General features: G+C 39.2%; 2 protein-coding genes across 3 annotated transcripts; one reads left to right on the top strand and one right to left on the bottom strand.

Moving 5' to 3' along the window:
* Window positions 1-556: 556 nt before the first annotated feature.
* CLDND1 (claudin domain containing 1) lies at window positions 557-9,537 on the bottom strand. 2 transcript variants are annotated; one of them, XM_079921231.1, is made up of 5 exons: window positions 9,462-9,537; window positions 7,754-8,063; window positions 4,963-5,073; window positions 3,401-3,538; window positions 557-3,249 (listed from the first exon to the last, which is right to left on the bottom strand). In XM_079921231.1, the coding sequence occupies exons 2-5, from the start codon at window positions 8,043-8,045 to the stop codon at window positions 3,029-3,031; spliced, it is 762 nt and encodes a 253-aa protein (XP_079777357.1). In that variant the 5' UTR covers window positions 8,046-8,063; window positions 9,462-9,537; the 3' UTR covers window positions 557-3,028. The 2 variants fall into 2 exon arrangements, with proteins under 2 accessions (XP_079777357.1, XP_079777358.1); XM_079921232.1 differs by lacking the exon at window positions 9,462-9,537 and adding an exon at window positions 8,290-8,581.
* An 8,256-nt stretch (window positions 9,538-17,793) lies between these two features.
* GPR15 (G protein-coupled receptor 15) lies at window positions 17,794-19,080 on the top strand (the record flags this gene model as incomplete). Its single annotated transcript, XM_079921485.1, has 1 exon — window positions 17,794-19,080. The coding sequence occupies exon 1, from the start codon at window positions 18,004-18,006 to the stop codon at window positions 19,078-19,080; it is 1,077 nt and encodes a 358-aa protein (XP_079777611.1). The 5' UTR covers window positions 17,794-18,003.
* Window positions 19,081-23,658: the final 4,578 nt, after the last annotated feature.

Here is a 23,658-nt window from a genome sequence, read left to right as displayed (position 1 = left end):
GAAAAATATATCTCATTACAATAGTGTGTTGGAACACCTGATGAGCAAAAGAAAAAGAATTCCTATACACAGATGTGTTTCCTTGTTTTATTCTCTCAAGTCTGAATCATTACTCCCTTAAGAGGGCTGAAAGGAGGACAAGAGACTTCACCCATCTGTGCCAGGACAGAGCTGGGTGGAGCTTGTGAAGTAACAATTTGCATCTTCAACACTATACACATTACCTGCTCCTTTAGCTGCTGGGAAACTTTTCAAAGTGTTGCAACTGGCAAAATCAGGTTAAATCAACAGGTTGTTTTCATTTCTGGTGAAAGCTTACATAAGGGTTAAATTGTAAAATGCCCTCACACTACTTTACAATAATTGAAAATGACTGGATATATATTACATAAGTTTTAACAGTGCTAGTCTGCAATTTAGCGATGTCTCTGGAATGGAAAAACAAATTCTAAATTGATTTGTTGTATGCTCAACTCCTTCTCACTGGGGTCACCAATCAGTTCACCTGTGACTTAACTCTATCCATTGCCTCCGCCCCCCCAACACACACACACACACCCCCCAATACTTAGACCAGGTAAAACTTTTAACACATTACAATTAAATTCCCAAGACCCTAGTATATTATGACCTAGACAGCAGGCACACAATATTAATTGAACAAATAAATTCTGCCTTTTTTATTGTATTAACTTTTACTGTGTTTATGGCTATCCTTAAGAAATTTTCTAAAATGAGTCTTTGCTAAAAAGGATATAGAAGACATTTATTCACATCGTGAAATGAGATCAGGAACCAAAAAATTAAGATCTTAAAACATGTTTCTTAAGTTGCCATAAAACTCACATTCTGAAAAATCTGAAAATTATTTTTTTACACTTCGGGGGTTGCTTTCAAAGATTACGTGAAAAGAGATTAATAGCACTTTCCTTGCCACTGACTTTATGTATCAGTTTAATCGAAAATGGTCAAATATCAGTAATTTCATATGGTTCTACTTGACTAGAATCATTAGACAGATGAAAAACCGTAATATTTACACATCAAGTGAAACAATGCAAGCCTCTGTATTCCAAAAAATCTTTGCAGGAGAGAATGACCTCAGCTACTCTGAAATGTGCTTAAACAACACATACTCAGCACCAGGGCTTATGGTGCTAGCTTTCCATATTTAAGGGTGCTACTGGTGAGGCTCAAAAGTCAGATCCTGACTAAGCTTCCTCAATGCACACTAAAGACGGGTGTTAGAGTAAGTCACAGGTAATTCTGGGGTGATAAGAGGCAGGGATAAAATAAATAACTTCCAAATCCAAAAATGTCATGTTGGTCAATAATTTTAAAATCTCATTCCCCAAAGTGTGCTGTGTTTTGTTCACTTAGCTTTTCTACCTTCCACAAAAGGTGCTGAAAGGCAATGAAACTTCAAGAGTTAGGAGGAGGTAGAAAACTGAGTAACTAGCCATTTCACAGGCAATAATCGGCTGCAGAGTAATACTGGCTTTGTTTTAAGTCAGAAGCCCACTTGATTAATACACAACATAAACATCCACAGCCATTAAATGACTTTATGAAAAACTAGCCATGTTAAGTATGATACACAATGATCACAAAACTACTTTGAAAACATGCTTTAAAACGCTGAAGCATTAGAAATAGTCTCTTATTTTCTAATGGGGGCAAGGGGTTTCCACATTTTCTGGATGATAAAACAGAGACCCAAACACTGGACATAAAGTAGGCCTATAGAGCAACAATGCATTCCCCACAGAAAATCACAAAATCCTCATTCAGAATCCTGTACTTCTTTATCCTAAGGTACTAAGATTTAATCAACTCAGACACTATACACAATTCTGAGTCTCTTCTCATTTTTTTATTTTTTAAAAAAGACAGATCTAGGATTTTGTAAGAAATTATTACTAAGTTACATTTTTTTTAAATCTGTCAAATACTACAGTAATGGAATAAATAAATAAGATTTTTTAAAGTTCAATGTTTATAGACATATTTATAAAAAAATGACTGAATTAGAAGACATTAAATAATGTTGATACACACCAGGAAGGGATTAGGCAAGGAAAGGCACATCATTTCACCACAAGAAATAAAGACCATAGTTGGAAGTTAATGACCAGCCAAAGCTTTAGGTCTTGTGGTAGTTTTCCTAGCTCCAGAGGGTCATTATGGTGTAACCTTCTTTATGGTACTTAGCTGAAATAAACGTATGGCAGTTGGAGAATTTTACTCTGTGACCCCAACGTAGTGTTTAAAAAAAGCACTCTTTTAATAAGTCTGGTGTGTGAGGAGGGAAGGAACAAAAATCCAAAATGGTCTGGCGATACTAAAAATCCTATTGACGTATTAAGGAGAGTTTTTTAAAAAAAGTAAAATAAGGTTAATCCTCTTCTCTGGCTGAACTGGAATTCTTGCAGTTACAAAGTTAAAATTCCATGTAAACACTTCCTTTCTTGTAAACAAGACACAGTACAGATAAACAACTGAAGATATTTCACCTCAGATGAAGTTATACGCCAATATTTAGAGAAAAAGATCTTAGATAATTTCCTTATTTTAGATAGCCTAAGTCCTTGAACATAGCCTGGCTGACTGGCTATCTGCAACAGCAAAGTGAACGTAAGTTTTGACAATGATTGTTTCCCAAACAAACTAGAGTTTCCAGTTAAACAGATACTTTATCCAACAGACCTCAGCGGCACTTGCTTTGGGTCAACCTCCTACTACCAATTTTCTTTCACAAATTTGTGCCAAGAGTTTACCCAATTTTTTTCTGTCTGGACTCTGAACCTAGATTAGTTTGACTGAAAGATGGAATCACTCAGATTCCATATAAATTTTAGTGGTATTAAGAAACAACTGTCTGCGTGAATAAATAAAACGGATTTTCAGGATAAAATGGTATACCCATTAAAAAAAGAGTTAAATTAAAAACAATTGGGGGGCAGATAAGGGAAAATATTAATATCAAAAACTCATAAAAATGGCAATTGTAAAGCAGGCAGCTTCCCACTCATGCCACACGATATGCCTTCATTAAGGTGTACTCTTTCCGGTTGGTATGAGCGGCCCAGATGAAGAGAGCAGAAGCCATGAACTGTAAGGGAGCTGAGACGCAAGCCAGGCAGAAGGACCATCCAAATTCGCCAGACACATTCTCAGGCAGCTCTAGTTTCTGGTGGAGTAGTTCAATTCCAGCAACGTAACAGCTCACTGAGCCCAGTGTACACAGACCTTGGAGGAAAATTTAGAAAAAAACAAAAACAAAAAAACATAGCTAGATAAGAGCATGGTAAGAGCTTTCCAGGCAACACAACAGGGCAGTAATATGGGATCCCTAAGGCGACAAGAAGTAGGTAAAACTAAGTGTGATGACAAGACCCACCTGCAAGGAGATGGAGAATGCCTGTGGCAATGGTGGGGTACAAGCTTCGGCAGATACAAGCACAAAGTCCAATCAAAGCCCCAAAGCACATCAAACCTAGACTAACAAAAGGTAAAAGGAACTGGCAACGCCAAAGATCTGATTTTAAAAAAGAGAGAGAGAAAAAAGAAATGTTACCATGACTTCAGTTTTCTCACAATGGTAATTTCTTTCATATTCTAATTAGAACTTTTCTCAAAAAGTGAGAATGAAGTATGCTAACATTGAGGTTTTTTCCTAAAGCACATTATTCAAAACAATGCTAACTTTCTCCTGATAAAAGTAAAAGGACACTAACAATTAACTGTTACTGAGGGCTTCCTATGTGTCAGGCACTGTTCTATACATGCTTTGCGTATTAAACCGCCAAAATCTCTATGAAGTAGGTACTATTACTATGATCTCCATTTTATAAATGAGGAAACTGAAACAGGAGGTATAAATAACTTGTACAAGGTAACACAATAAGTGGTAGAACCAGATTTGAAGCAAAACATTCTGGCTCTACATACAAACAAATTTAAGTCCTCATAGGATCTTAAGACAGGAATAACAAGCAAATGAATAGAGATTATAAAAGACCTGTTAAGCGAATACACATAAAGCACAAAGCAGAGGATCTGGTATATACCAGGCACTCAATAAATCGCAGTTTTAATTATCATAAATTCCCTCAACAACATGGGAAAAAAAGCTGATGACTTTACAAAGCATCCCATTACATTTTCAAATTATGTTAATTATTATCAATGTAGTAACATCAACTCTAAACCAAACTTTACCTTTTAGTGCTAGTTTTACTTTCTGGAACTACATAAAAGTCTTTTCTCTAACTTCCCTTCAAACTCTGTTAGTAATAAACTTCTTCCTATGCATTTACAATGCAAAATTGAATACTTGTCATTTTATTCAATGTTCCTTCTCATGACGTGGTCATTCTTCCAGGCAAGCTCCAGTAACTCTCTATATAGCCTAGAAACTAGGTCCAAACATGAAGACAGCATTTCCTAGGCTGCCTGACCATCAAAGAATAGAATGCTCGTAATAATTACTTTCATTTGTTTTTGACATCTACACCTTGGTTACTACCACCTAAGACTGGATCAATAATACTTCAGCAGGCCTGATACTTGTTGACTCATATAAAGCCTGCAGTCAACTTTTTTCACATATCCCGATTGGAACTCAGATAAATGAAGTGTTTAACTTAAATATAAAAATGTATTATTTATCCCTGTTAAACTTCCTCTTTAAATGGGCCCATTAATAACATCTTTTGGATGGTCTGGATTCTCTCACCCAATGTATTAGCTGCTCAACTTCATAGTTGTGATTTGGTAAGTATGTACCTAACTTCTAAAATGTGTTATCAACAGAACAGAGTTTGTTGGGATAATGTTAAAGACCTTATTTCAAGTTGACACAATGTACAATGTCATCCTGTTCCAAAAAGAGTTCAACAAAAGGGAAATAAAATTATTTTCTTTTTTTCCCAATTGTCTTGCTGCGTTCAAACTACTCACAGGTCCGAAGCAAATCGATCCCACTATTGTGGTTTCCAGGATCAACAAATTTCTCCTCGAACTGCTCATTTAGCGTGAAACTGATACATTTTGTGACCATATCAAATGACTCTGGAACGAGAATAACAATGATTGCTTGTTGTTTTAATTTTAAACATTTAACAAAAATCTCTTTTAGTAATTATTCTCTGAAGTAAAAAGTGATATGGAAAAATGTTCTCAGGGGAGACAGCAACCTCTTTGGTCCTGAGTGACACACAGCCTTCACCAATGCCCAAAGGACCAATGGTTCTCAGCAGCAGGCTTAAGACATGGGTTCAGGGAGGAGCAGTAAAATTAGCAGTAAGGGGCTTCCCTGGTGGCGCAGTGGTTGAGAGTCCGCCTGCCGATGCAGGGGACACGGGTTCGTGCCCCCGTCTGGGAAGATCCCACATGCTGCGGAGTGGCTTGGCCCGTGAGCCATGGCCGCTGAGCCTGCGCATCCGGAGCCTGTCCTCCACAAGGGGAGAGGCCACAACAGTGAGAGGCCCGCGTACCGCAAAAAAAAAAAAAAAAAAAATTAGCAGTAAGAAGACTAAGAAGGAGTGGACAAAGAAACTTTGATCTCCCCCAAACCTACTCCATCAGCCATGTTCCCCATTTCAGGTAATGACAATTCCATTCTTCTCATTCCTCAGACCAGAAACTTTATAGTCATTCTTGCCCATATGCATTCCATCAGGAAATCCCAGAGGCTCTACCTTCAAAATATATCCAGAATCAGGCACTGCTCAGTACTACCATCCTGGTCTTGAGTCATAATCATCTCTCACCTGAATTGGTGCAATAGCCTCCTAAGTCTCCTGGCTTCTGTCTTGGCCAGCCACCTGTCTGTTTTCAGCACATCTTCCTAGGTGACCAGATTATCTTTCCTCTGCACAAAGCTCCCCAGTGGCTCCATCACACTCAGAGTAAAAACCAAAGCCCTCATCACACCTAGAGAATCCTGCGTGATTTGCCCTACTCCCTCTCCCAGGATGTGTCTCTGACACATACCCAACTCTTCCCCCAGCCCCCTCCTTCCAGCCCAGGGAATTCCTTGCTGGTTCTGGAATATTTCAAGCATGCTCCCACCACAGGGCCCTTGCAGTTGTTCCTTCCAACCTAAATGATTCTCCCTGCCTCCACAACTACCCATATGGTCAACTCCTTCACCTTTATCAAGTCTTTCCTCAAGTGGTATTTTCTTGTTGCAGCGTATCTTGCCTTTACTATTCAATAGCATAACTTATGCCCAACAACATCCCCTTCCCTATGTATTTCCAAACCCCCTTTATTGTGCTGTATTTTTCACAGTACATGTCATCTTCTACTATATAATTACTTATTCTGTTTATACTATTATATTTATTGTTTATTGCCTGTCAGTCCTTATTAGAATGTTAGCTCCCCTCGGGGGCTTCCCTGGTAGCACAGTGGTTGAGAATCTGCCTGCCAATTCAGGGGACACGGGTTCGAGCCCTGGTCTGGGAAGATCCCACATGCCGCGGAGCAACTGGGCCCGTGAGCCACACCTACTGAGCCTGCGCGTCTGGAGCCTGTGCTCCGCAACAAGAGAGGCCGCGACAGTGAGAGGCCCGTGCACTGCGATGAAGAGTGGCGCCCGCTCACCGCAACTAGAGAAAGCCCTCGCACAGAAACGAAGACCCAACACAGCCAAAAATAAATTAATTAATAAAATTAAAAAAAAAAAGCAGCAGAGCAATAGCGTTAACTGGAGCTTTAAGAAAAGAATATTAGCTCCCCAGGAGTAGGGATTTTTATTTGTTTTTTCCCCTTATGTACTCCAAGATCCTAGGCCCTGGAACATGAAAGAATGCACTAAATATTTGTTGACTGAATAATAAACGATTGCTAAGATTCAAATATCAAGTGCTCCTATGCTCTCATAAATAGAATTGAACATTTTAAATAAAATTTAACCAACTTTCACCTCTTTCCAAACTACTTTCTTTTTTCCATACAAAATCACAACTATCAGCCTTCCGATGTATGGTAACTCAAGCCTGTTGTGCTGTGATTTGAATATAGTGCTTCCCACCAAGAGCCCAACAGAAGTAGTCATAAATAGAAACAATTTATAAAGCTGTTCCTTACAAAGAACTCTAAAGCTTCCATCTTAATAACTGGAAATTAAAAATTTTAAATGTTAAGAATGCTTACAAAATAAACCTGAGAGGCAGTTTCTTAGATTTTTTTTACTTCTGTAATGGGTATTTTTAACCTAAAAACTCCATCAAGATTGTTGTAAAACAGTCTCAAATATGCAGACTTAAACACAGAACTGGTCGAATTATACCCTCTAAGATTTAGTGGGCAAATGATAGTATCAACTAAAACACAGCTACATATAAAATGACTATCAATTCATATGTGTTGACTTCATTTTGGATACTAGTCCTTTTTACCAGTTACTAAGTATTTGAAATCTTCCAGTGTTCTTTTCCAATTATTTTCTCATGACATGTGAGTTTAATACAAATATCTTAATGAGTGGGTAAATAAGTACAAAGATTTACAATGATTTTCCCAAGATAAGGACAGTTACTCATCCAACCAATATTAATGAGTATGATGGTAATTCATGGAAGCTGGGGAGGGAAGTGATGGGGAGAAAAGAAATACATAAGATTTCTTTTTTTGGGGAGAGAAAGAACCCACAAACCTGCTTATACATAACTGGGCCATCATCACATCACTTTCTCTATTATAGAGTAGGTAAAGGAGACAAAAGTTAAAATAAGAGAAATACCTGTCCTTTCTGGTGGACTATACCAGTATGTGTTTTGGGGTATAGTGATACACCGTCTCCACAATCCCACTGTGCCGTTATTTCGGAAAAGTGCATCATTATAAGTCTTTTCATCTGCCTCATCGCTAGCAAAGTCAGTCCAGATACTTTTGTTCAAATCGCTGGAATTTTCTTGAACTGGACTTCGATACTCATACCAGAAGTCTGTGCCAATTGAGGCCGCCATGTAGATGGTAGAAATGAGGCTAAGCACACAAGCAATTACAAATGCTGTAGCAAAACGGTTATCCATTCTGGCATTCAGACTGCTCTGTTTAAAAGTTGAAGAAAGAACAAAAGTTAGACTTCAAGGACAAACACAGATTTTGAAAGGAATTATGTCAAAATCACCCTTTACCCTATTCCCCCTCCCAAGGCTCTTTAAAGTAATGTATAATCATTAATGAATTTTTAAAAAAAAAGGAAGCAAGCATTTTTTTAATTAAGTTCAAAACAAAACTCATTATCACAAAAGTACTTATTGAATGCTCACATACCCAGGATGCTACGGAGACAGAGGTCTTGTTCTCTAGTCTATCACCTGCACACTAAAACAGACAACACTGAAATGGACATACACATTACAGATACAAACAATAGACATACCCAGAGTCAGCAATGTACCTTGCATACATTTTTAATGACAGACTGCAGAGCATTAAGTGTTCTGGGTCTGAGTGTGAAAAAGGCATAGGAAAAGGAAGCAGAGGAAATCGGCTCCTCCCAGTTTCCTCTGCATAGGGAAACCTTCTAAAACAAGGTTACGAGTAAGGAGCTATTTAAAAGACAGGTGAAAATGTTTGTTAACCCAGAAAGAAAGGTTGTTCCAGGCGCACGGCATAGCAAAGAGAATAACAACATACAATAATGCTAGATTCTAATCTGCCCCTTTAATCTGCTCCATTAAAGCTAAGCCAAGCTCTTTTACGCTGTCAAAATCTTCACTCGTATCTACTCTACCCATTCCTTATACTTCTGAACCTCCTCATCTGCAACCTAAATGATCTCTCCTCAGCCAGAAAGAAAACTCTGGATTAGGCAAATATTAACACTCCCAAGGCGTGGACAGGGCTCACTGGCAGTAGTAAATGGCCGCAGTAAAATGACTCAAGGCGGATCAAGCTTAGTCAAATACTGCAAGTATATATACCATGACCGCGCCAAACACCTTAAAAAGGAGCACGAAAACGGGCTCGCAAACTGGGGTTGCTGAGTTTGGGAAATGGCAAGTGACTCAGGAGAGATCAGAGCAATTACAATAATTAACGATAACTCCAGAAGTTGGGTTTGTATTTTTATTCTTTTTAATCCTTTTTCCTCCCGGTGGCTCTCAAATGACCTTAAAAGGTCCCGAGCACCGGGAGCGGCGCTTCGCCCAGGCCGGACGCCTGGCGCTGTCACCTCGCGGGGCGCACCCTGGGGCCGGGGGTGGTCGAGACCAGCCGGAGCTGCGGCGGGTCAGCCCTCCGCGGTCCCCGGCCAGGGGCCTCAGGTACCCGAGCAGGCCCCTCCCCGGACCACTCGGCCAAGGGAAAAGCCCCGCCCCAGGCCCCCGCGCAGAACCCGCGCAGCCCCGGCCGCGCCCGGGGAGAAGGCCCCTCTTCAAACGGATGGAAACACCGAACGGCTACGCGACCCCCGCCCGGCGACGTCGGCCCCGCTCACTCACCGCCCATCCTCCTGCTCCGCCAGCTTCACCCTCAAGCTCAAACCACAGCACCCTACTCTCCCCGCGCCTTCTCTGACGCACTTCCCTGCAGAGCCCGCCCCCTCCATAACTCCTGCGCCTCCGCCTCCTCCCCGAGCCCGGCCTGGCCCCGGCGCCGAGGGGGCTTGTGGGAGTTGTAGGAGGGACAGAGGAAAAGCTGCGAGAGGCGGTGGACGGCATTCTCGGTGCCGCGCGGCGCATTGTGGGAGATGTAGGTCCGCTCCCTAGGTGCGCAAAAGGGAAGTCTGAGCAGATGGATTCTTAATATTTTACTAAGGAAGGGACGAAGGTCCGCCGAGTAAGGCGACCTGTTTCCGGTCATTACTAGTCATTAATTGTGACGAATATGACTCAGATTTTTCCAGTCCTGTGCTATCCCTACCACCACCCTGCTTATGAACAGCAATGAGATTGTACTTTTAAAATATTAACCCATTGATTTTCTCTCCCACAACCTCACTCCCATTGCAGCAGATAGTCTTTCTGGTTTTACTGTTTACGTTTAGACTAAGAAGGATGTAACCTGACAGAAGGTATCCAGCTAGAATGTAATGACATTCCTCGGATTTCAGATAGTTTTTGTTTGTGGCTGCTTTCTCTTTGTGGGAAGTGATATTAGTTTTCTCTTTATTGCAGTCAATAAAAATAAAATAAATTACAAAATAATTTATTTTTAAAATCAATTTAAAATAAATACAATTTGTTGAAGAAAAATATTAAAATAAATTAATTTTAAAATAAATTACAATTTGTTGAAGAAAAATATTAAGTTAATACTGAGGGTCCCAGATATGTCAAAAAAGTGAATAAAAAAATTTATGTAGTATGAAAAAGACTGAAATTTGGAGAATATTGCCTTAAGCAGATAAGGTCATGGACAACCTCAGAGATTGCAGATGACTGTATGGCACAGAGGCAACAAAATGATTCTAAGCCTTCAAGTACTGCATAGAAATCCACAGACAGGAAGCAGGGACATCTTTTTAGTGACGTGTGTGGACTCATGAATGTGCTCTGAGAACAGCAAAATGATGGGTTTCTCAACAGATACCTACAGAGGCAGCCAACTGAAGGAGCAGAGGGGCTCTCAAACACTTGCTCGTCCCCCAAATGCCTTAGAATTTGGCCACAGCACAGGAGAAAGGTGGGAGGCCCAAGTGGATACTAAATTTCTACCCCCCTGACAGACTGAAGGCATATCATTTGTTTTTCTACTTTTAGCCATAGTTCTTTTGCCTGAATGGCTGAACTGATATTCACATCCAGTACCTAATTAAAATAAAGTAATAGCCGAATATAATATTCAAATATGACTGAATTTTCATGTAGAATATCTAGTCATAGGAGAAGTTTGTCAGAGACACCAACTAGAGAAAATGGAGGAGGTGCCCAGGCAAATTGTTAATATGCAGTAAGACTCCTCAATGCATGTATTCACCAGGAAATGTTTTCATCCATTGGCTTCATTAGAAATCCTCTACCTTCTCTCTCCAGTGGAGTGGAACTATCTCTCCAGTGAAGTCACATGGTAAATAAAACCAGGTTAAAGAGAAGTTTAAAAAAGAAGAGGAAGACAGCACCTCAGTTCACAAACAAGGGAACTGAGCCCAGGGAATAACTGACTTCGAGCTTGAATACCCCATGGGGCGAGCTGACTAGCTTTGTGACGTTAGACAATTTACTTAGCCTCTTTAAGTCTCAGTTTACTTTTCTCTAATTATGATGTTGACAGTAGCACCTATCCTGCGTGATCATTGTAAGGATTAAATGAAAAAATACACATAAAATACCCAGCCCAGAGCCTGGAGCGTAGTAAGCAATTGTTAAATTATTAGTGTTTGCAAATATTTGTTCAACACCTGTAATCTTTGAGTAGGATCAGTACTGTATAAAAACCTTTTTAAAGCTCTTAATTCCCCTGGAGGCTGGAAGTAAGCCATTTATCTTGGTCCCTGCTCACATCAGGAGGTTTATGAACCTCTGGACTAACTGCCAAATGACTAGGAAAGACTTTCCAGGACCAGATTTCAGGCATCCTTACTTACCTCCACTCAGGAGATTCCCAGGCTGGGCTCATAGCATACGTAAGTTCTCATGATTCAGGAGATGGATGTTCCTGGGGAGACCTGCAAACAACGATGACACTTTCATCCATTAAGTCTGCAGAATGCCTAGGAAACGCACAAGACACATTTCAATCAGCAATTTGGTATGGACCTGGGAGTGTCTGCATGCTTGAGGTTGTGACCATCCGGCCCACTCAGCCCAGAGGATGTGAACCATCTCGTCACACCCAGTACCACTAAGCACACAACAGGTATTTCTGATTTATCTCTACATCTTGGGTGTTTCTGTCTTCTATTTGTGCAGCTGGTCGTGTGGATAGGCAAAATAAATCCTTAATGAACTAATGGAGTTAAATGTCTGTTTCAATTTCTTACTGCACTGTTTGGGAAACAGTAGCTGCCTGACATATTTTCACAAATATTAAAGATGATTTAGTAAACCAAATACAGATTACAAAATTTAGATTTAAAGGCAAAGTTGAACTAGACCTCTGGCTTAATTTGTTAAGAATGGTTCTAGTTTCAGCAAGAAGGTGTTATAATTACACTATACTTTAAATAAACCAAATAACTGAAAATCTAGATATGCAGGTATTATAACTTGTTTATATTATGTGCTTACAAAACAACTCTTTATGCGAGAATTCCATTCAATACCAAATTCCCTAATATACTTACATATTATTTTTAATTGTACTTTTTTTAGAAATTAAAAATTATGTTTAGCAAGATATATCTACATTATATTTTTCTCATATAGCTTTGTTTTTGTTTTGTTTTGTTTTTTTTGCGGTACGCGGGCCTCTCACTGCTGTGGCCTCCCCCGCCGTGGAGCACAGGTTCCGGACGTGCAGGCCCAGCGGCCATGGCCCACGGGCCCAGCCGCTCTGCGGCACATGGGATCCTCCCGGACCGGGACACGAACCTGTGACCCCTGCATCAGCAGGCGGACTCTCAACCACTGCGCCACCAGGGAAGCCCCAAAGTGATTCTTAAACACACTAAAGTTTAGAGTCCCTGTTCTAATTTATACATCTTAACCAACTTTATACATTATGCTTTGTTATTATTTTGGCTAACTTTTAAAAAAGTTTAAAAATCACCTCTAAATTTGAACTTCTTAGAAGTCTTCCGGCCTGGATCTCAGAAATTTTTAGGAATTAATTTAGACTTCTGAACCCTCTCTTATTCTGTGTCCCAATTCCTGAGATACGTTCAGAATTGGCTCAAATGTTGAAAATGAGGAGAGCATAAGTTTTTGTCCACTGAGGCATCTGCTCAAGTGGATATACTATCATCATTCAGCCAAAGCTGTGACTACAAGCCTCTGCTGCACGGGTGGATTGAAGGTTTTGTGTGAATACAGCCACCCCAACTGGCACTATGATATATTACTTCTTTTTTTTCTCTATCAACCACTCGCACCCCATATTAGAAAGGATTCATTAGGTTAGGTAGCAGATAGCACAGCAGAAAGAAACCTCTGTTCGTACATGGTCTACTGATATGTCCCAGAATAAAAGGCAAAGATCATGAAGCAAACTATATGTTTTTCATAAATCTTATCAATCAGAGTGATTATATATTCATTTGTTAGAAACACTCTCTTACTTGAGTATCGTAACATGTATAACCATTTAAATAGTCCAGTTTAAGAGCTCTGTTTATAGTCTAAGAGTTAGTGATTTTTTTTTTATTCTGACAGTAACTTGGAGAGTTTAGTGCAATATATCATGCCAAATTAAGTGGAACCTATTTGCTATTATCAGTGTTCTCCCCCACTTTATTTGTTGGATTATTTCCCTTGGTACCTCATATTTATGTAAACAGCAGTGATATTAGTATTTTAGGCACACTTCAGGCTTCTTCATAATAGTTGATTTCATCTGGATTTGGGTGATGTACAGCAAAAATTGTATTTATTTATATTGGTGTCCCTCATACCCAGCACAGTGTCTGGCATACAATGTGATCAATAAATGTTTGTAGATCTGGACTGAATTATGCTTGAGTTTTGAGCCATTTGCAATGAATAAGGACTTTTCACAAACTTCTCCAACAGCTTCTATTTTCCATGATCACTGTTTTTTTTGAAACAGCAAAGGTCTGAGTTGCTGCATCTTTTCTAATCAGAATGCATATAGCCTTCCTCCTTTTTCTTTGTCCATCTGCATTTCCCACTATCTCTGTCTTCTTGCATATTGCCTTGGCTGGAGGTGTAGGATACATGAATTCCCCAACAAAACTTTAATGCTGTGGACCTATGACAACCATATTTCGGAGCTACATTATTCTTCTTCCAGCAGAAGTATAAGTCATAAAATTTTAGAGATTTAAGTGACATTAGTGATCATCTAGTACAACCATTTTACTAATGAGGACACTGGGGCCCAGAAAAAGGTCATCTACCAAAGATTCACATTGATGATTTTAAAATAAAGAACAATTTAAATTTAAAGTTCTCATCTATGTATGGTCCATCCTCTGTCTTTCAGAAGAATGGACATCTGAACAACTATAGTTTGTTGCTCTGTGTAACATTTGACAGGAATTACTGAAAGGAAAGAGCCCACATGCCACGGAAGATCCCACATGCCGCGGAGCGGCTAGGCCCGTGAGCCATGGCCACTGAGCCTGCGCGTCCAGAGCCTGTGCTCCGCAACGGGAGAGGCCACAACAGTGAGAGGCCCGCATACCACACACACACACACACACAAGAGAATCACTTTGAGGGCTTATTAAATATAAAGTCCTCGACTCTACTCCTAACAGCTCTGATTCAATAGATCTGGGACCAGCTTCAGAAAGCTACAGTTTAGTAGGCATCCCAGGTGACTCTAACGTGGGTAATGTGGTCTGGCATCCACAGGTTCAAAACAATGACATTAAGAGGCCAAAAAAGACTTTAGTTAGAAAAATACTATAAGCTAGAGGCCGATGGAAAGTTATCGATGGTCTCTGCCTTCAAGCTCCTCATGATCAGCTCAGGAAGTCAGACGCCAAAACAACTTACCATGTAAAATGAGATAATAAGTACTTTAGAAGCAGTGTTGTAGAAGTTCTTAGAGAACACAAAGCTGAAAACAATGATCTCTGCCAGGAATGAAGGAGGAAAGCTGAGCGTGTTTTGTTTTGTTTTTTTTTCTGAAAAAACAATTCTTGAGAGGTGACACGTGTCCTGTAATTCAGTTACTGATATTTACAGTTTACTCTTTTTTTTTGGTCATCGCCTTGTTCATACTGCCATTTCATATGCTTATGGTGTCCAGTGTTGTTTTTGAGTTTTGGTCTGTGCGTAGCTGGTTATTTTACTGTTAGTTTCCTCATGTTTATTTCAAAGAGCATTTAAAATTAAAAATGATTGTAGTTCCTAATTTATTTAGAACTATGACCTCCCCTATTCTATCTAGTTAGCTTTTATTGTGGGTTCTGTCTCATAATAGCTCTGTACTCTTCGAGCTATTAAAAGACCAGTACTATGCTGTGTGTTCCCTTTTTTGGCTTAAAACAATTTATTTTCTAACTTGGGTTCCAAGATATGGTTGATCCATGATGGGTATTCTCATACTGCAGCATTCTACCACTAATTACCATAATCCAAAGTGACTATATATGATAAAGCAAATCATTTTGTCTACAGCTGCTTCAAAGTTTACTGAGGAAGTCAGATTTGAGATAGTTTACATCAGTAGGCTAACAGCTTTGGAATGCTGAAAGAAAATTTAAGACCTACAGAATAAATGTGCAGACAGATGTTTTCCTCTAGAGTATGAGCATGAACTCTTTTCCATTTTATAATTCTTTTATGTGGAATTCTTGAGACATATCTAAAAAAATTTTTTTCAATATCTTAGCCCCAGAATCAACCTTATCTTTTCAAATACCAGAAGAACTTCTGGCTGCAGAATGCAAAATTCTAATAACACAATTAAAGTACAGTTACAAAGAAATTTTTAAATATATACATATAATTGCTTCTTTAATGCACGCACACACACACACACACACACACACACACACACACATACATATAGTGTTTAAATATTTAAATTTTCCATGTTTACCCCATCAGTCCTTTTCAAGTAAACATTGTTCTACTTCAAACTATTTGGCAAAATGAAATATTCTATTAAATAGTTAAGGCTTACCCAGTGAGAAAGATTTCTATCCAAGAAATGTCAAAAAGTTAATTAGTTTATCTCCTCTGCAGCCTATACTTAGTGAAGAATATACCCTCCCACTCCCTCTCCAGGAACAACACAGAGCAGCCGAGGACACAAAAGAAGGTAGACGCAGGCCCGTAAATCAACTCCCAAGTGACTTTCTGGGGCTGCCCCAGATCAGGGTAGCCCTCATCCTCCCCTGACCCAGACTAAATGCCTGAGACTGAGGTGGCAATAGAACACATCAGGAAGAAGACAGAAAGAAGGAGCACAGCAGGCAGGATCATTCTTTTCAGTATATTAATTACGGGAGAAATAATTCCGTAGAAAGGACTTCAAGTGTTTAACAATTATATTTTCATCTATGCAATAGTAGTATCAACCTGAAACTGTAATTTTGACGAAGAAATGAGATGGAGGGAAAGTAAGGGCAGAAGGGTATGAAGGAGGCTTGAGCCACTTTGGCCAGTACAGAATTGAAATAAAAGGAGTCAGTTTCAGAATTTGTTGTATTTTACTATGGTAAAATATAAATAAATAAAAGGGAACAGATGAGAGAAAAATATGATAGAATCTTTTTGATATTAGCCTGTTTCTCAAGTGTTTTGAATGAACCAAAAATCTTCCCTTTATAGTGCCTATACTGGCCACTCCTTTGTAATGTCACCTAATATAGTTCTGCCTGTTGCCAAGTCAGTAATTCCAAAAGTGAAGTTCACTGATGTGTGCAGGCACTTACTGAAAAGTCAGAGCTCAAAAGCTAAAAAATCGGGGCTTCCCTGGTGGCGCAGTGGTTGAGAGTCCGCCTGCCAATGCAGGGGACGTGGGTTCTTGCCCCGGTCCGGGAAGATCCCATATGCCACGGAGCGGCTGGGCCCGTGAGCCATGGCCGCTGAGCCTGCGCGTCCGGAGCCTGTGCTCCGCAGCGGGAGAGGCCGCAACAGTGAGAGCCCCGCGTACCGCAAAAAAAAAAAAAAAAAAAGCTAAAAAATCACTGCTATCAAGGTGAGGCGTAAAGAAGAAAAGATCAGAGGGGATCTAGAGACTGATGAAGGATAGTTATTTGAGGGTTAGTAGGGAGAAAATCTTCTGCTCAAGGATATTAACACTAACAAAAGGGAACTTAATTGGTTGAATTATAATAACAGGTAATAGCGGAAAAATAGCAGTTTGTGACTTTTAAACCTATGTTTGTAAGCTGCATAAATAACAGCAATGCCCACAGTTAAACCCCAATGAATTCATCCTTGCTAAATTATACTGGATCATGAGTAACATTTCCAAAGCACTTACTACATGCAAGGTTCTGAGCTAATTGTAGTGAAAACTTTTTTTTTAATAATGATAAAAGCACAAGACATGGTCCCAGCATTTTGGGTTGGTTTTTTTTTTTTGCGGTACGCGGGCCTCTCACTGCTGTGGCCCCTCCGTTTGCGGAGCACAGGCTCCGGACACGCAGGCCCAGCGGCCATGGCTCACGGGCCCAGCCACTCCGCGGCATGTGGGATCTTCCCAGACCGGGGCACGAACCCATGTCCCCTGCATCGGCAGGAGGACTCTCAACCACTGTGCCACCAGGGAAGCCCTGGGTATTTTTTAAAACTTACTGAACAAGACAGGATCAATTATGCATGAACTGAAAGAGCGAAATAAATGAGAAGAAACTAGTACCCTAATTGGAATCATTATGTTTGCCATAGATGTGGACTGGTATGATTTGGGGAAATTTACTCTTTATGCAATGGAAGACTATTCTCTTCACATTTCACCAATGATGTAAATGAAAACAGTGTCTTCAACATCACCACCTTAAAATTCTAAAAGTAAAACAGTATACTGCATGTGAAACAGGAGGCTAGATCGAAAAGATTCTCAGTGTCAGAAAAGCAAAGATATCTTTAAGGTAGGTAAGAAGAAAAAGTTAATTCATTTCCTAATCTCTGGAGATTTAAAGAAACACATTGAATGTCTTGAAGAAAAAAGTCAAAAAGCACCTCAGTTTCCTGGGCAAATGCAAATAAAGAAAACCATAACCACAACTACCCAATACCAATCAGGGTGGTGTTCCTTGTGGGCCCTTTCTGAGGATTGGTAGAAACTGTATTTTTTAATCTCTGTTTTTAATGCGTGTCCCAAGATCTTCTAAGGAAGGGGGTGGGGCAGGGAGAAGAGGCAGGCACTGTATAAAAGAAGCTGCCTTGAGAATTCTAAAATTCATACAAAAACTTCTTAGGTAAGAAAATTTACCAGATTTGGCACCTGCTGGACCCAGTGATGGACCCAGAAGCAACCACGGTTTACTTGGAATACTTCTATGTTACCAGCCAAAATCCTGATATTGACGAGACCCACTCCCACGTTCCTTATACATCAGTCTTCCTTCCAGTCTTTTACACAGTGGTGTTCCTGACTGGAGCGTTGGGGAACGTCATCCTCATGAGTGCATTGCATTTCAAAAGGGGCAGCCGAAGACTGATTGACATTTTTATCATCAACCTGGCTGCCTCTGACTTCATCTTCATCATCACGTTGCCTCTCTGGGTGGATAAAGAAGCATCTCTAGGACTGTGGAGGACAGGCTCTTTCCTGTGCAAAGGCAGCTCCTACATGATCTCAGTCAACATGCACTGCAATGTCTTCTTGCTCACCTGCATGAGTGTTGACCGCTACCTGGCCATCATGTGTCCAGCCGTATCCAGGAAAATCAGAAATAGAGACTGCGCGTATGGAGTCTGTGCCAGTGTCTGGTTTATCTCCTGCCTCCTGGGGTTGCCTACTCTTCTGTCCCGGGAGCTCACCCTGATTGATGGTAAGCCATACTGTGCAGAGAAGAGGGCCACTCCAGTTAAACTGGCTTGGGGCCTGGTGGCCTTAATTTTCACATTTTTTGCCCCTTTGGTGAGCATTGTGACCTGCTACTGTTGTATCACAAGGAAGCTGTGTGTCCGTTACCAGCAGTCGGGAAAGCACAACAGAAAGCTGAGGAAATCCATAAAGGTCATCTTTATCGTCGTGGCAGCCTTTGTCTTCTCCTGGCTGCCCTTTAATACATTCAAGCTCCTGGCTATTGTCTCTGGGCTGCAGCAAGACCTCTACTTTCCTTCAACTTTTCTCCAGTGGGGCATGGAGGTGAGTGGGCCCTTGGCCTTTGCCAACAGCGGCATCAGCCCTTTCATTTACTATATCTTTGACAGCTACATCCGCCGAGCCATCGTGCACTGCTTGTGCCCTTGCCTGAAGAAGTATGACTTTGGGAGCAGCACTGAGACCTCAGACCTCACTAAGGCTCTCTCCAACTTCATTCAGGCAGAGGATTTTGCCAGAAGGAGGAAGAGGTCTGTGTCACTCTGAAAGGGACAGTAACATTTCAAGCTCTGTTGGTGGATCGGAGGGTTCATTTGTGTCTGAGACAAGGCAAGAAGAAAAGTATTGCTAGTGGTAATACTGCTTCATGAACACAAGGAAGTGTTCATTTTTAAAGAGACATCTAGAAAGTCTCTGTGTTCCTGGATGTAATTAGGCCGTATGCTGTTTTGTTTTGGTTTTTTTCTTAGCTGAGTGGCCTTATTTGACCCTTGCCAATCAAGTTCACCAGGCAAAATACAACTCTTATGTCTGTGAACTCTAAGATAAAGGCTCCTGCTTGGGCCAGTTCCTTCCTGCATGGTTGTTAATGAACATTCAAGCCTTTTCCTCTCTCAGGAACCTAGATCCACACGACCCTTCATACCGAGCTCCAAAGTGGACAACATTTAAAGGATTCTGCCCACTTGTATCTGGTGAGAAATGTGGTGACAATGCAGGTAGTAAAAAATGTAATATACCTGTGCTCAGTAATTAATTATTCCTGAGTAATGAAGTGAGGTTCTGGCCTTAATCTTTAAAACTTTATATGGTAATTCTATACCATCTTCCAACATTGTCTTTCACCCTATACCATTCACAATAACTTTGGACTGGCGAAAGCTCACTGGGATAAAATCATTTTGTATTGTGTGTATGATTTGGGACTTTACCATTTGGTCTTCAAGAGTATTTTAACAAGAAAGCATAGGACAAGGTTTGACTTTTATTTTCCTTATACGATATGTCGGTTAAAATGTATCTTATTATAATGATGTAGTAACTACTTTTCAATGGGGTTTTACTGTACTCTTTGTTTTCACTGCCTTTACAAGTTAGGATATGGCTTTGTTTTAATTACATGTTTTTAATTACCTAGTTATCTAGTTATAAAATAAAAGTGCTACTACTACTGTAATTAGAGGTCACCAAATGCTTAGCAACACCCTCGTGCAGATTATCATTTTGTATTTTAATTAAAGTGTTAGTGCTACACATTCCCTGTAGCATCATTTGCTTGGTGTATGTAATTTCATGATTTGATCCAGTAACATAGGAAGACAGGATGCTCTGTATTCAGCTGAAGGGAAAAATCCATAACAAAGATGTTACTGGTATTTTACATACATTTTTTGAAACTCAGAGACCTCCTGGACTTCCTTACCTGATAGATATTTACTGAGTCAATTTGTACCTATATTCCTTTTAAAGAATTTGAAGTGGAAAATGTAACTAGCAGCAACCACAAAAGGCTTTGCAGCAGCAAACATACTATTGTAATATATCTTTTGGTTCAAGATAAAATAGGTATGTTTTTGCCCCCACTGTTTACACAAATGAATTATTGCTTTATTTTTAAATATTAGATTTGAAAATCAGAGAAAGCTTAGAATCTTTTCAGAGACTAGGTAATTCAAGTTCATCCTATGTATCTTTCATATTAAGAGAAATCTCAAATATTGTGCATCTTCTTATAGTCTATTCAGAAGTTTTTGGTTTTATAAATTGGTAAATTTATTACTTTCTCTTAAACTTTTATTAAATAAAAATATAATTTTGTTATAAAAGTATTCTTCTATGTTGTATTAATTTCTATTAACATATCAATTAATACTGATATTCTAACAGACTTTTAATAAATTATCATAGATATAGAAAAAAAAGACTGTGTAAATCATAAGAAATAAAGTTTCTGGGAAAACTTCGAAAGTGAATTCAATATAATTAAATAGATCTCCAAAGGTTAAATAAAAGCAAAAATACAGAAAGTAGAAGACATTCACTTTTTTAAAACAAATCAACAAAAGCCCTGTAACTAATCACAGAATCAGAGCCTTTGAGAAATGCTACCTTTAAAAAATAGCCCAATCAGCTAAGGTATTTGTGAGAAAATGAGAAAACCTAGGTTATTTGGTTTAGCTTCACCCTCAATGTTGGGACATTGAACAAGTCATTTTAATCTTTCATACCCAGATGTCATTGGTAATATCTATGTCTATAGAATCCTCAAGGATATTGTAAGAGTAATAAATATAAGTGAAAGGTTTTTTAAAATATTGAATAAAAAGTTATATGAAACAATTCTGTTTCTATCATTAATTATTGAATGTTACATAAAAGTTTCCAAACTAGATTATCAAATGACACTTAATCATTCTCATTTAACAAATATTAGAATCTATCCTACTTCTGTTTCACCCTTTTCATTTTTTCGTTTTAACATGGAAGAAAAACATACTGTTATACTTTTTAATACTTTAAGTAGATATGCTACTTGTGTGCCTTATGGAGATCTTAGCATATTTTATATTCATAAGGTACCAGTGAGGAAAGGAAAAATAGGCATAATTTTACAGACGGCATAACTCTGACAGAAAAAAATGTGATTAGTGTTATGTTACTATGAGAACTTACCACAGAAAAGCTATCCATTAAAGCCTGGGTGAGAAGTTGTCTGATAACTTGTCATTAATTTTAAAATTAAGGCACACATTCACAAACACACATTTAGTCCATTTGGGTCATATGGAAAGAAGAAAACTAACCTGATATTCCTGGGAGCCCCACAATTCATCCACTCTAACGAGTCAAAATCACCTCTGAGTGAGAACAACACTTAGTAAGAACAGTCTTAAAGGAAGCTATGTGCGTGACTGAGAGGGGACGATTACTAGGGGTCATAAGTTAATTTTTAAATAGACACAGAAATGCACAGAATGATGGGAAGCTGAGTAAAAGAAATCTTCCTCTGATTCATCTTGACTCCTCAAATCATTCTCTATTCCCCCAAGAGATCTCAGAAGTGAGAAATGACTTGTCAAATGTGCATGCCACAGAGAACAGCGAGCCTCAGTTTTCCTGCAGGGCTCATTCACAAAAGTCAAACAATAATAAAAGAATTACAAATTGATTTCTAAAAGAGCCCCTGGTGTGGCCTGCTAGCAAGAGGATGCCTCCAGCCCCATGAGAGCAGTGCTGTCCAGAGAAAAAGCAGGAACATAATGCGAACTGCCAGAAATGGGTAGTGGGTTTTGCTTCCCACAGAGCTTGTGGGTTGGATTTATCCCTTGTAAATGTCTTTTCTTATTTTAAGTTCTTTTCTCTCAGTCAACATTCTTTGCTTTTATCAACTCTATGAATAAGCAGTTATGACAAGACTTTACATATCAGTGTACAGGGAAAAATAGTTCCAGCAACTTGACTTTAAATTTCAGATGCAAAAATCCACCTTAGGATTAGTTCCTCTTGTCTCTTGTTATCTTTGTCATTTTCTTAATAAAGCTACATTTCCTAAATGTATTTGATAAGTGGGAATTTCATCCTAAGATTGATTAACCTACAGCATTAAAACAAATAAACAAACCAAAAAAAAACCACTTTAAATATCCAATGTGCCGGGCTTCCCTGGTGGCGCAGTGGTTGAGAGTCTGCCTGCCGATGCAGGGGACACGGGTTCGTGCCCCGGTCTGGGAAGATCCCACATGCCGCGGAGCGGCTAGGCCCGTGAGCCATGGCCACTGAGCCTGCGCGTCCGGAGCCTGTGCTCTGCAACGGGAGAGGCCACAACAGTGAGAGGCCCACACACCGCAAAGAAAAAAAAAAAAAAAAAAAAAAAAAATCCAATGTGCCAAACTGTTAATAAAGTGAAAGTTCTTATGATAAGTTAAATCAAATGTAAACTCACACGAAATGTCCATTTATTAATCTAAAAGTGGAAGGAGGTACTCTGTTCGTTGGCAGACATTATTAAACTAAAAGATTCTTGGCTTATGTATATGAGTACCAAATTTCTAAGATCCAAAGGCACTTTAAAATTACAGTGGAACTGTTTCTGGGTTGGCCACATGTGGTTAAGTTGAATTGTGGCTAATTTAGGCAAGTGGCCCATGTAAAGGATATATGATACAATGTTCATATTATTTTTATAATGCTCTGCAGACTGAGTAAAGGGTATCATCAATCTGACATTATTCAGTGATTTTCTCATTTTCTAATTAAGAAGATTTAATAATTAGCTAGTTTACTATCACTCCCATATTAACAAGAGTTGGGCTTCATCTATGAGAACTTTATGTTTGTCAACACTGATGGGAAATTTAGAATTTTTATCTGCTAGCCTCTATCAATTCTGATTAGCAAGATTTCATTTCCTTACTACTATTAGTTCAAAATGAAATATAAAAAGTTCTTCTTGCTAGAATACTTTATATTTGCAGAAGATATAGGTATTCGTGTGATGTTCTTAAATCAAATAAAATTTTATGCATCAAAAATTATGTGTGGCTAAAGACTATTTTTAATTTTTAAAAACTTTTCTGTGGTAGAAAATTTCAGCCAGCAACTCTGCTCTTTTCCTTATAGACATATGTAAAAACTGTCTACTGTAAAACTTTCACAAATTCTTAAATCTGCAAATTCCAGTGTAGCATATAATTTACTCCATATGAATTTCGTAAAGTTTAACCTCCTCAGAGACACTGCATGATGTGTAGAAAATAAAACAGAATTGAGATGTCAACCCTAGGTGTTTGGCCTGACCTGCTAGTTAAGTCAGTCATTACTCATCCCATCGTAGATGAATGGTTT

This window comes from Stenella coeruleoalba (assembly GCF_951394435.1).
Source record: "Stenella coeruleoalba genome assembly, chromosome: 5".
In the NCBI taxonomy this organism is placed as follows: domain Eukaryota; kingdom Metazoa; phylum Chordata; class Mammalia; order Artiodactyla; family Delphinidae; genus Stenella; species Stenella coeruleoalba.
The sequence above is the reverse complement of the archived record's forward strand: the minus strand, read 5'-3'. Positions and strand labels throughout refer to the sequence as shown.